The 13,600-nt window shown below is 47.3% G+C and overlaps 1 protein-coding gene across 7 annotated transcripts in view; it reads left to right on the top strand.

The window, feature by feature from the left end:
* The window catches only part of TANC2 (tetratricopeptide repeat, ankyrin repeat and coiled-coil containing 2), a 146,687-nt gene that overhangs the window by 120,382 nt on the left and 12,705 nt on the right, over positions 1–13,600 (top strand). For 6 of the 7 annotated variants that reach the window (XM_071451061.1, XM_071451059.1, XM_071451060.1 and 3 more), the window contains 9 exons: positions 1,690–1,812; positions 2,880–3,116; positions 4,460–4,645; positions 5,517–5,610; positions 8,732–8,865; positions 9,414–9,537; positions 11,377–11,552; positions 12,272–12,404; positions 12,957–12,986. In XM_071451061.1, the coding sequence (XP_071307162.1) occupies positions 1,690–1,812; positions 2,880–3,116; positions 4,460–4,645; positions 5,517–5,610; positions 8,732–8,865; positions 9,414–9,537; positions 11,377–11,552; positions 12,272–12,404; positions 12,957–12,986 (1,237 nt within the window). The remainder of the gene's footprint in view (positions 1–1,689; positions 1,813–2,879; positions 3,117–4,459; positions 4,646–5,516; positions 5,611–8,731; positions 8,866–9,413; positions 9,538–11,376; positions 11,553–12,271; positions 12,405–12,956; positions 12,987–13,600) is intronic. The other variant, XM_071451058.1, reaches the window with a different exon arrangement.

Below are 13,600 nucleotides of genomic sequence, written 5' to 3'. Positions count from 1 at the left end.
TGCAGATTTTCTTAAAAGTGTTAGGACCTGTGGGTGCTTAACACTAGTAAAAACAAGGCTGTATTTTTATCTGATCTCTGTATGATGTAGATGTTGTACAAAGCTGGGATTTGTTTTTGCTGAAGGATTCTCTCTGCCCCACTGTTCTGAAGGGAGAATTAGAAAAGGAAGATATGAGCTGAAAAATGAGAAGTAGGACAGGCTTTTGCCTGAATGGTAACTGAATGATAATGGTGCTGAATGTACTTTTTCTTTAAGGGGTAAATGTCACCTTTTATGTCTTGCACTAATATCTAAGTGTGTATATATATATTCTAATGCAACAGTTAAGATTTTTATAGCATCTGTGATTATCTTCAGAGGGCTATTCTCAAAATATCTACCCTTTTCCTTTTCCTGATGGTGATTCAGGCAACTTATTTATGGGCTTGATAGTAGTATAACTATTTTTAAATTCTTTTAACTGTTTGTTATAAAAATGCTTTCCCTTTCCAATTTCACCATTCTGAGTTCATGAAATTTAATATTGACCTCTAATGTCTTGTGTCATTTCAAAAGCAGCATTTAACAGTGGCTCAAATTCCTGACCTCTCTTTCCCTCAACACAAGCAGGTATTTTTTGTGGTTTAGCTCCCTGAATTTTAAGGAAACAAGTACATGGAGCTGTTATTTATAAGAGCTTGTCTAATCTATTGCTTCTTTTGGTAACAAAACCGTTTCAGATGACAAATCTGTTGATGGCTAGGGTGATGCTGCAGATTATCTTTCACACAGAGGAATTAGAGGCTGCAGCCGAGCCCAGCAAGGGGCTGGGATGATGATTCCCACACATCCTCCTTCAGAGGAAAGAAACCCCACCTTGTGCTGAGGTTTTGTGGCACCAGCACCATCCCAATGCCAGGCACACCAGCCAGACCTGGGACCCTGCTGCTTTGCAGTGACCACCCGGCGTGCCAGGGAGCAGAATGCGGGGTTTGCATGTCGGGACAGAATGAAAGGTGCAGTGCAAGATGCCTGTGCAGTTTCCATGGAACCAGCAGGCTGTCGTGGGAAATCAGTGTCAGAGCAGCAGCATTCAGGGCACACTGACAGCGTGGCTCCTGCTGGAATTGCCATCCCACCCCTCTGCTCTTCCATCCAGCTGTTCACTCCCATCTGTCGGCTATGGAGAAATGATGGCTCCTTCCACAGGAGGGAGAAACCTGCTTCACTGTGTTCTGCCAATTAGGGGTGCTGGAAAATATGCCAGACCTTCAATATACTATGTATAACCTGGTCATGGACACGAACTAGAAGAGTTGGAGACAATCTGGTACAAGATACCAGGCTGTGGTTGAAAGCTCCTGAATTTATCTCACTGTGAGCAGATACTGTGTACTTTATTTAAAGAAAAAAAGCAGCAATCTGTGTTTCTAACATCGCATTTTGTGAGGGTGTTGAATGGATCTGGTTGCTCACACTTAAAACCTGCCTTTCCTCAACCTTGGACATGGCTACTTTACCTTTACAAGTAATTTTCTGCAAGCTTATTAATTGACTGTGAAGGTCAGATACAGCAAATTGTCACATTATCTTGGGTGCAGTCATTATTGTCCTGAAACTCCTTTGAAGTCCAGAGACCAGGAGGGTCTGCCCAGTGTAACTGAGCAGATTTGTAAGTGTGGATCTAAGTTCCTTTCTCTTTTTCAGGGTCTGAGTAAAAAAGTTGGGGTATCTTCCTCCATCCTGCAAGGGCTTTGGATCTCCTACAGTACTGAAGGTCTTTCAATGGCGTTGGCATCTCTGAGAAATCTCTACACCCCAAACATAAAGGTACTGAAGGAAAAGTTGGAGAGCTGGGGGGTTCAGAATTCTGACAAGAAGCTCCATCAATAGGCTTGGTACTGGAGGAAAAGTTGGAGAGCTGGGGGGTTCAGAATTCACCCAAGAAGCTCCAGCAATGGGCAGTGACCATGCAGAGTATTCACAGGAGCCATGTCCAGTGTCCTGGCCAGGCTGAGCAGCTTGCTGGGTGTTTGTCCTGAGCTGAGGAGAGGCCTTTAGTCAGTTGAGATTTTTCTACCATGTGAGCTAAAAAACTCCACATCAACTCCACTACTGTGACAAAGCATCTCCTTTTTATTTCAATGAGCAAACAGTGAGTTTGTGCCTGTGCAGAATGGGATTTTTTCATTCCAAAGATGTGGAATGTGATAACTGATGTTGGAACTTGTAAAGGGCTCTGGCTTAGATAGGCATGAACTGTGAGGTGACCCCAAATCCAACAGCACATGCACATGTGCTGGTACAGGCTCTTCTTTTGCATTGGTAACATGAATGTGTTGAGTTAGGTGAGCCCATCTCTACAGCAGAAGGGATTTCAGACAAGAGATACAGGTTTGGAATTGTTTTCTCACGTGGGAGGATGTTTATCCCAGGTCCTTGCCAGCCAGGCCAGGTGAGCTCAGTGTCTGTCCCCATGTCCCTTCCTTGTCACCCTCAAGCATCAGGTGCAGGCTTTTCCTCTGGTGCCAAGGGCAAAGGGAGCCGTGCAGTGGGACAGCCAGGCCAACCCTCAAGAGAAATCCCTTGGGAAGAGTGCTGAGTACAGTTCTCTCCAGCTGTGTGGTTTGATTCCCCATCCCCTCCACGTCCCCAGATACTGCAGCAGGGCTGGAGTGGCTTTGTTCCAAGACAAAGTGTGGCAGCAGCCTTCAGACCGTTTCCAGCCACTTGGGAAATGATTAAACTGCTCCATCTGCATCAAATGGGACCATCTATTGGGCAGATGGCTTTGCTCAGCATTTTATGTCCTTTGCTGTTTGTTTGGAGGTGTGAAGAGGCCCTGCTTTCTCCTGTCTCTCTGTAAAGCCCAGCCTAACGCTCTCCTTCATGCACAGGTCAGTCGGCTGCTGATTTTGGGAGGCGCAAATGTGAATTACCGGACGGAAGTTCTGAACAACGCCCCCGTCCTGTGCGTCCAGTCTCACCTGGGCTACGCAGAGATGGTGGCCTTGCTCTTGGAGTTTGGGGCCAACGTTGACGCCGCTTCTGAGAGCGGCCTGACCCCGCTGGGCTACGCGGCTGCCGCCGGCTTCCTGAGCATCGTGGTGCTGCTGTGCAAGAAACGGGCCAAGGTAAGGGAGCCACAGTGCTCAAGAGCTGATCTGAGCTGCTCCACGTTGGCTCAAGGCTGGGTAGGAGCTGCAGGCAGGACATGGAATGCTTTGCTAGGGAGCATCCTCCAGCAGATGAAGGCAGGAGCTGCTTTTGGTGTTGTTTTTTTTTTTTCTGCTGAAATGTAGTGGGTTTAAAAGTCCCACATTGACAGCAACTCCTGAGAGTCACTAATTGGTGTCTGGAATTCAGGTCTGAGGTAGGAGCTGCACTGGTGACCTGCATAAGGATGTTCTGGAGAAATCCTTGAACTTCACAAGGTTAAAATGGCAACGCTGCTTTTCCAGCACAAAACATTCTTTAAATATCTCCCTGAGACACATTCTCCTAAAATTTTCATCAGACTTGTCCCAGAAAAATCCCCTTTGTTTAGCTTTGTGATGAGTGGAGTTTTAATTGTATATTATGAGTCAAGTCAAAATACTTTGTTGAAGAAGAAAATTATGCTGATTTTTGAAGTGGAGCCTCCTGGAAACAATTTGTGGTTTCCCTATATCTTTAATTTTAGTTCAAAAGGCAAAATATGGGTTTATGTAGTTTTGGTATGGATGTCAGGATGACTGAGGGACTGTTTAGATCTTGCTGGGTTGTGTTGTCTGTAATAATGTGGGGATGGTATGAAGGAAAAAAAGAATTTTGCTTTTGTTGGACATTTTGAGAGAGTTTAGTGACATAAGTCCTGCCACTCGTAGTTTTCCTTGAATATCCCTAACACTACTGAGAAATACTCCAAAACACAGTTTGGTGTAGTTTGAAGACTCAGATATTTGCAGGAAATTGCAATACTGATTACTGAAGGAGTTGAAAAAAGAGAAATGTTGATATATTATTGATGTGAATGTGTTATAATATATTAAATATTTCTCATCTGTATTGTATAACTGTAATTTAGCATCAGGCCCTGGCACAGGTTCCCAGAGAAGCTGTGGAACCCCTGGATCCCTAGAAATGTCCAGGGCCAGGTTATATTATTTCAATGCACAAGAAAATTTGAATGCTGGACATCAGGACACAACAGAAAAAATATTTTTGTAGTCTTTGAGTTTTTGAAGAAAACTGGAGAAACCTAAAAAAAAGTAATGATATTTTCCCCACAGCAAACATTTGTGGCCAAGATAATGCCAGAGCCTGGGACATTGCTTTGGAAATGTTTGTTTTCTGGTCATGGAAGTGATAGTTTACCAGAAAAATGCCCATTTTGCACATGTGGCATTATTTTGAAACAGGGGTTGGAAACTCTTGAAGAAGCCAAGACGCGTTGCTCATGATTTTGTTTAATTGTATCGTTTCATCTCTTTTCAAGGTGGATCATTTGGACAAAAACGGGCAGTGTGCCCTGGTCCATGCTGCTCTCAGGGGACACCTGGAGGTGGTGAAGTTCTTGATCCAGTGTGACTGGAGCATGGCTGGCCAGCAGCAGGGAGTGTTCAAGAAGAGCCACGCAATCCAGCAGGCCCTGATTGCTGCTGCCAGCATGGGCTACACCGAGGTAGGACCTACTCTGCCTCCTCAGGGAGGGAAACCAAGGGCTGTCCTTTTCCTGCCCACTCACCAGAGAACGTCTGGAGGTGGAGTGCAGGGTACTTCTGTCCTGCTCTTCCTCCCTGTCCCAGTGTTCACAGATCCCTTGGCAAACCCTGTGGTCTGGGCAGGCATCCAGGAGAGGAAGGATAACAAGCCTTTATTTAAGTTGTCAGAATAAACTTTTGGAGTAAATTTTTAAGCAGGGATAAGATGGATGGGCACACGTTGCCTACACCGCTCCTCCAGCATGGATGGGGAGTGTGAGAAATGTAACTTTGGACTGTGTGTCGAGGGAGAGAAGAGCCAGAGAGCTTCCTCCTGCCATCCTGACAAAGATATATGATGGGGAAAATGATATATAGAATAGTTTAGGTTGGGAGAGACCATTAAGGTCATTGAGTCCAACCGCTGAGCCAGTGCCAAGCCCACCACTGCCATTAGTACTCCAAAGAGCCCCAGCAACCCACAGCTCCTTCTCCTTTCCTTGAGAATGAGTTTCTTTCCTACCAAATACCTCCTGTCAGCCTCACCTCCTCCAGGAGGTGCACCCACTGCACACACCAGGTCATCTCCAAGAGAACAGACACAGTCACAGGGAGCTGACCCTACCAAGCCTCATCATGTGCCATCATATCAAGACACTTGGTAAGGTTTTTTTGCTTGTACAGGGCAGCAAGTTCAGTGATTAATCTCAGAAAGAATATTTCCTTCATCTCAAGGTGCCAGGCAGAGACTGTTCCCTTCCTTCTGTGTATTACAAGCAGCTCGTGTGGTGGTGTCAGCAGTTCCTGTGTAACACATTCAAGTTCATGATCTGACACATCGTTTTGTTTCAGATCGTCTCCTACCTGCTCGATCTTCCAGAAAAAGATGAAGAGGAGGTGGAGAGAGCACAGATCAACAGCTTTGACAGCCTCTGGGGAGAGACAGGTGATTTCTGTAGAAGCTGTCCCTTCCCTTCCCTTCCCTTCCCTTCCCTTCCCTTCCCTTCCCTTCCCTTCCCTTCCCTTCCCTTCCCTTCCCTTCCCTTCCCTTCCCTTCCCTTCCCTTCCCTTCCCTGGGTATCTCTGGCATTCCCAGCCTGCCTGTTTCCATCTCTGTTGTGCCACACCTCTGCCCCCCAAAATGCAAAAAGCTGGACTAACCAGACACCTTGGAGTTTCTCTGTCAGAGAGGGGTTTCTGACTAACTGGGACAGTTGGGAATGTGGATTTGGGGTTGACAAATCACACACAAAGTGGGGAGCCATCTCAAAGGCATATGCACTTTTACATTAAAATTGGTAGTAGGTATGATGAGAAAATGAGCAAAAATGAGTCAACCACCAAATTGAGCAGCCTTTTATCTACATGAAACAAGTCTGTAAGTTCATATGAAACTCTCAAGACTCACTTTCACGTAACTGTATTATTTATTTTTCCCAAAAGTAAATAGAGAGTTTAAATAAATTTGGAGACAAATGCAGGTTTCCACCTAAAAATAGCAATCGGCTCTGAAAATCTGAATCCTGGCTTGTCTGAGTTTTGATACTTGTTGCTCATGTCTCATCTTCCACAGAGCAGAACCAAATGATATCAGCCTGATATCATCCAAATGGCAGTGCCAAGTGACATCATAAGTTTAGGAATTGCTGACAGCACACTACAGCCAATTCCAGATGGAGCATTTCCCCCTGGGACAGAACTAACATCAAAACCCAGCAGAAAAGTGTCCGAGTCACTTATGCTATCTCCATCAGAGTTGGAGGTGCAAAAAACATCTCCATCCAAGTGTTTGTCTTGCTGCCAGGCTGTGAAACAGATACACATGCTGGACAGGAGCAGCTTAATGATTCCTTCTCCAGATAAAGTTGTTTTTTCTACAAGAAAACACAGCAGCAGAAACAGAACACACTGTTGCAGATCCCTGGTGTAGGAGGCTGTGGTTTGCTGATGGAGATGGGCACATCCACACCTGAACCCAGTCTCAGGCTCAGCTTGAGCTGTTTTGAGAAACACAGCAGTTGTTGTGTGGTGTTTATGCCAGGACTTGGTTACTGCACGGTGAGTGGTCCTGGAACTACATCCTCATGGAAAAGCTGCACAATTCCTGTTTACCAGCGCTGCATCCTGGTTGCTGCTCCTTGGCTGGGCTCAGTGGACTTCACCTCAGATGTGCTGGGCCATGGGAGCTTTCCAGCAGATTGTGGAACTTCAAGCCAGCCCATTTTCATCCTCCTTAACTCCTCCTGGAGGAGCAAGGTCTGGCTGCTCAGTGGCACAGGAGCTTTTGAGCTTCCCCAGAGCTCGAGCTGCAAAGGACAGGCTGGAGCCACATACCCACTCCAGTTGCTTGGACCTTGAGGAACAGAGCAGCAGAAAGATGGGTCACTACAGGCAGAAGGAATTGCAAAGGAAAGTAGACAATTAATGGATCAAATCATCCTTTTCTGTAAAGTCTTCTCCGAAGAACAAACACCAAACACAGGAGTGATTCACAATATTTTCATTGTTGCAAACATCAGTAATTTTGATGTAAAATACGTCAAATTAACCTGCAACATTTCAAGTGCAGGCAGGTTTAGCAGTGGAACCCAGCAGCCCTGCATGCCAATCCCTCTGCTTCCTTCTATATTTGTAGCTTACGTTTAAAACCCACATGGATCTGATTATAGATTTTGCAGAACGTTCTGCTTGTGGCAGCAAAATGATTTTTCATTTAACTCTTGGTGTCTCTCAACCCCAAGAGAAGAAAATTCAGCCATAATATGGAAGAGAATTGAGAATTAATTAAATCCCACACCATTAACAGTGTTGCAGTTGGAAACCCATCAACACCTTGTAATCAGCCAACCCACAGAAATGTATTTCAAAGAAAAAACAAGCGACATCAGTCAGAAATAGACTCCCACCTTCTGCTCCAACTCCTACCAGAAGCAGCAGAACGTGGAGCCAGTGAAGCTGTGCTGAAGTGCACAGAAAGTTGGGGAGAGGGAGGAACCAGAAGGTCTAAAATTAACACTGAAACAAGCCACCGGCAGGTCCTGAACTTGGAACTATTTTCAGATTGAATATGTGTTCTCTAACTCCACCACGCTTCTGAGTTAACAGAGCACATTTTGTCAGGGAAAGAGCTCTCAGGTGTTGCTTCTACCCACCTGTAATATCATGGGCATATGAAAATGGGAGATATTTTTGGGTTTGCACAAAGACCCTGGCTGGTAGGATCAGCCCTGGCCAGAAACAAAGCCCAGAAATAGTGTTCTTTTTGGAAAACAGGTGAACAAATCCATCTGTTTTGCTTTCCAGTTGTTTCCCTGGTTTCGAAGATCTACAGACTAAAGTGGAATGTGGAAAATAAAAGTCCTCCATCTGGATTACACTGCTCTGTGCTTGCTTGGACAAAGAAAAGCCACAAATGTGACTGATACCAGTGGCTGGCAGGATCTGTCAGTGCCTCCTGCTTGATCCCTCACTTGCTCCCTTGTACTCATGGTGGCATGAGGCAATGCCAGGTTGCAGAAGGTCTTGTCAAGTACCTGAAGACCTTCATTTTCTCTGGATATTTTATTTTCTCTGGATATTGTGCCCCTTCTCAGATACATTTGGCCTCACGGCCTGTGGCTTTGGCATTAGGGAAAACAGTAACGAAATCATGATCACATTTCTTTGCAGCTAAACCTGAACCTAAATCACACCTTTAACCTCAGTCAATTTGAACCTCAGACACCACTTGAACCTCAGCCACGAGTGCCTGTAGATTATTTTATACTTATTGGGGTTCTCATCCCATTTCACTGTGACTTGCAGAAAACAGTAAAAGCTGATTGTCCCAAACAGCCTCGTTCTGTGACATTACGCAAACTTTTAATGGAAGAGTTGACCTTTGAGGTAACCATAATAAAGAGTGGAAGCTGTACCAATCCAGCCCATTTTCTTTGTTGGTTTTTTCCTGCCATGAGACAGCTTTGACATTTCAGGCCCCATCCAGGAGAAAGGCCCATTTCCAGGTAGCGGAGCGCGCTCCAGTGAGCGCGTGGCTCTGTCCCTGACCTCTCTCCTGTCTCGTGCAGCTCTGACGGCGGCGGCGGGGCGCGGGAAGCTGGAGGTGTGCAGGCTGCTCCTGGAGCAGGGCGCTGCCGTGGCGCAGCCCAACCGCCGCGGGGTCGTGCCGCTCTTCAGCGCCGTCAGACAGGGACACTGGCAGGTCAGTGGGTCAGGCCACCGTCCCTTCTGTCTTGCTGGAATAAGCATGGAGAAGACAAGCCCCAGCTGTTTTGGGGAGTGGTCAGAGCAAAAAGAAGTGATGCTGGTTCTTCTGTCACCCCAAGCTCTGGCTGGCTGCAGACAGCTTTGCCCAAGTCCTGTGTTATCATAGAATGATGGAATAGTGATCATCTAATCATCTAATTCCATCCCCCTCCTATGGGCAGGGATACCTTCCATTATACCAGGTTTCTGCAAGCTCCATCCAGCCTGGCCTTGAACAGTTCCAGGGATGGGGCAGCCACAGCTTCCCTGGTTATCTCACCATTTGAGAAGCAAACGGGATGCTCATGACTTACCAGAATATTTTTCCTGTCCTTATACCTCCCTTCATTTTCATAATCCTCAATCATCCATCCAGCAATCCCAGAGGCCACCATGCCTGTAGGGGTGGGAATTTTTAGAATGTGGGGTCTGTTCTGCTCTTCCTTGGCTCTGGCATCTTCTCAGCTGTGTCTCCATGTGTAACCCTGGCTTTGTGTGCTGCAGATTGTGGATCTCCTGCTGACACACGGTGCTGATGTGAACATGGCAGACAAGCAGGGCCGGACGCCTCTGATGATGGCCGCGTCCGAGGGACACCTGGGCACTGTGGAGTTCCTGCTTGCACAAGGTCAGAGCACGGGCTGGGAGGGGTTGGGGACCAGCTGTGGTGCATCCCACCACACCAGCTCCGGGTTTATCCCGAGCAAAATTTGGGCTTGGGTCAGCTCAAGATCATCTGAAGGGGCTTTCCCACAGCTTCAGAATGGCTCCTGGACGCAGTGTGGGCAACGTGAGAAAACACTGGCAATGTGTTGAGGTGCTGGAGCATGTCCAAAGAAGAAAACAGAGGTGGGCAAGGGTCTGGAGCACAGTAAGTGGCTGAAGGAGCTCCCTGACCTGGGAGCAGGTCAGCCTGGAGAAAAGGAGGCTCAGGGGGGACCTTCTGGCTCTGCACAGCTTCCTGGCAGGAGGGAGCAGCCAGATGGAGGTCAGGCTCTACTCCCAGGAAATAAGGCACTAGAGGAAGAAGCCTCAAGTTGCTCTAGGGGAGGGATGAAAGGGTTGTTCAGCCCTGGCACAGGCTGCTGAGGGCAGTTATGGAGCTCCCATCCCTGGAGAGATTTAAAGGATTTAAAGATGTGGCACTTGGAGACATGGTTAGTGGAGGGCTTGGCAGTGCTGGTGGAACAGTTGGATTCAATAATGCTAAAGTCTTTTCCAACCTAGATGAGTCTGTGATGCTGCATTGTCCTCTCTGAGCCTGTACCTTGCAGCCCGTGTCCCACCTTGGCATTCCTGATGGCTCCAGGTGCTGTGTGCCTCCTCCCCTCACTGACACTCCACGCTGTGTTGGGAGCTCTGGCCAGAGGTTTCTGAACACACCTGGAGCAAACATTGCCATGCTGTACTCCACCACTAACAGTTTGTGCCAGCAGGGAGACCTCTCAGTCTGCTTTCAGCTGAGCAACCTGTGCAGACCAGGGATGTGTCAGCTGGGATGAACGGGAACATTCAGGAAATTCACATCACGCCCACATTTGCTGAACATTCTAGAGGCAGGGAATCTCATGCTGGGAGGTTTAGAGTTTGCCTCCAGGAGAAAAGCACTGCAGCCTCAATTCATCCCAGCTGCTGGCAGGAGCATCCCGCAGGTAGCCGCAGCTCCTCGGAGGAGCAGAGCTGGTACAGATAATCTCTGCACTCTTCAGAGCCAGAGCCATGGCTGTGCCATGGCAACAGGAGTTGTCTTCATGCCATGAAGAGGAGTGTTCAGTTAAAACTGCTGTTCAGCTCTCATATCCGTATCCATATGCCGTGTGGAGCAATACTGACCCGTTGGTATGGCAGCGCCATTTCCTCATCCAAGAAAACGTCAAGTCCTCCTCTCTCCTTGGCTTGCAGTTGGCAGTAGTGTATCCCACAACGTTGTATTTATATTGGGTAAAGTTCAGGGAGAAATACTGCTGGAAATTGTGTACTTTTGGGTAAAGGGGAGGGGAGTGAAGAAGGGAAAATATGTGCTTTTTTAGGAGAACTGAGCTGAATTGACTTAATTCCCCATGGTGACCTGCTGAAACAGCAAAATGGTCTTCATCTCTGACTCACACAGGCTGGAATGGGGTTGGATTAAGTTTAAAAAAAAAATAGGCAGTTAAAAAGATGATGTCTCAGATGAGGGAAGTCAGATCTACCATGCTACTCAGATGTTTGCCAGGAAAGCCTGCAGAGGTAGGCGTGAAAAAGTTTGCAGCTTGGTGTGAATCAACTCATTTGCCACAGTTCCCATCAAGTGTATTTGAAGTTGCCACAGAGGGTGGGATCTGTGGTGGGAGAAACATTAATAAAGGAATTAATAATTATGTACAGAGCTCTCTGAAAACAAGCTGTCATTGCTGAGCAGAGGGTTTGCGGTAAACAGTGCTAAACACTGGAGAGCTCTGCAGTGAACTGCTGCTTGTTCTTCCAGGTGCCTCCATTTCTCTGATGGACAAAGAGGGCTTGACAGCCCTCAGCTGGGCCTGCCTGAAGGGCCACCTGCCCGTGGTGCGTTCCCTGGTGGAGAACGGAGCTGCCACGGACCACGCGGACAAGAACGGCCGCACGCCGCTGGACCTGGCCGCGTTCTACGGCGACGCTGAGGTGGTGAGTGGCTGTGGCACACCCAGAGAAAAGGGGAACTTGCTGTAAAAGCCATAAAATCAAACAGTTCAGCTTGGTGTAGCAGTAAACACATGTAGTCCTGGCCCTCCGTATGGGAAGGTGCTTCCACAGAAGCTGATCCCTGAATGGTTTGAGTTGGAAGGGAATTAAGAACAATCTCATTCCACCCTCTGCCAGGGCCTTACCACCACTGCAGGGAAGGATTTCTTCCTAATATCCAGTCAAAACCTACTTTTTTTCAATTTAAAGCCATTACCCCTTGTTCTGTCATTCCAGGCTCTTGTCCAAAGTCCCTCTCCAACCTTTTTAGAGCCCCTTTGGAAGGGGCTCTAAGGTATTCCTGGAGCCTTGCCTTTTCCAGGCTGAACAATCACAATTCTCCCAGCCTCCTTAACAGAGATGCTCTAGCCTTTGGAGCATCTCCATGGCCTTCTCTGGACTTGCTCCAACAGGCTGATGTCCTTCCTGTGCTTGGGACCCCAGAGCTGGACACAGCTCTCCATTCTCACCAGAGACCAGAATGGAGCAGAAGGACAGAATCCCCTCCCTTGACCTGCTTCCCACAATGTACACTCAGACACCGTGGAGACGCTTTTAGCCCAGGCAGTGGAGAAGAGCAAGCTCCTGCTGATCCTACATCCCCAGCAGTGTGTGGGGGTCTCAGCCAAGAACAGAACTGACTGTTGGGCTTCTCACTGCAGGTTCAGTTCCTGGTGGACCATGGGGCCATGATCGAGCACGTTGACTACAGCGGGATGCGGCCCCTCGACAGAGCAGTGGGATGCCGCAACACCTCGGTTGTCGTCACCCTCCTGAAGAAAGGAGCAAAGATAGGTAGGAATGGGGGGACACTGCCATCAGCTCTGTGCTTAGTCAGGACTCAAACAGTGGGGCTAGCATCCTAAAAAATACAAGTATAACCCAGAGGCAGCCTCAGGCCCAGCCGCTGCTTCACGCTCCGAAGGCAGACGGCGAGTCAGGACCACTTGGTTCTCTTTAGTAAAATGGGGACTTTATTTTTTTACCTGTCGTATTACTTAGCAAAAGTTAATCAATAAACAACTGTTTCTTTGGCAAGGTCTTTCCTCTGGTAATGCTTTTTCTATCTTTACTAGTCTGAGTTGCCAAGTGTAGTCTGTCCATGCCTTGCTGTGAGCTGCTGCGTTCACTTGCTCTGTGTATGCTTCCAGACCTCAGTGTACCTGCACTGCGCCACACAGCCGCTCACGTTACGTTTTCCTGTGAAAGGGGATTTTGCTGGTGCATTGGCTTCCTCGCTGCCTGCCTCTCACAGCTGCTTTTTTCCTTTCTTTTTTTTTTTTTCACCTTCATCCATTTTTTTCCCCCCTCTCTCCTACAACTTCTTGTTTTCTCCTTTCTTTGAAGGTTGTCAGACGTTACCGAGTCGCCCACGAGGTATATCTCATTGCTGTCAGCATCAGCTTCGATCTGATAGCTTTGTTAGCCTTGCTTTATCCTGTTTGATTTAGTCTGCATGCGTCCCCAACACCTCTAATCTTTTTAATTTACCTCACCTTCAAATAATTTTTTTAATGACTGTTGCAGAGAATAACTTGAACTCAAAAACTAACCTCCTTCCCCCAAAACGTACTGAATCTACTTATAGAATATTGTTCACTTACTCTTCACCCACACTAATGAGCTGTCCTCAAATTTTTGCCACCCCTTCCCTCCCAGTATTAGTCCTTGAGATAGGAGCTGGCTCTGCAGGGTGGCCCCTGTGCAGAGCCAGTGCCCCCAGCCCAGTGATGCCTTCAGCACCAGCAGCACTTACACACAACCTTCCCTTTGTAATTTTTTTCTGCCTTAATGGATTTTCTACTCTAGTCTTTCACATCTTGTGAAGCTGGAAATCACAGTCCACTTAACCACAAACCACCTATCAACAGTCAAACTGCAGATTCCCTAGTACACTTCCATAGATTTGAGTTTAGAAATGCTTTTATGTAACCACTCTGATTTTTCCTTTAAATACAGTTTGTTTCCCCCATCTCAGCATGTCCCATATT

This window comes from Agelaius tricolor, unplaced genomic scaffold (assembly GCF_023055355.1).
Source record: "Agelaius tricolor isolate 1412-34295 unplaced genomic scaffold, bAgeTri1.0.p SCAF_31, whole genome shotgun sequence".
NCBI classification, from domain to species: Eukaryota; Metazoa; Chordata; class Aves; order Passeriformes; family Icteridae; genus Agelaius; species Agelaius tricolor.
The sequence above is the reverse complement of the archived record's forward strand: the minus strand, read 5'-3'. Positions and strand labels throughout refer to the sequence as shown.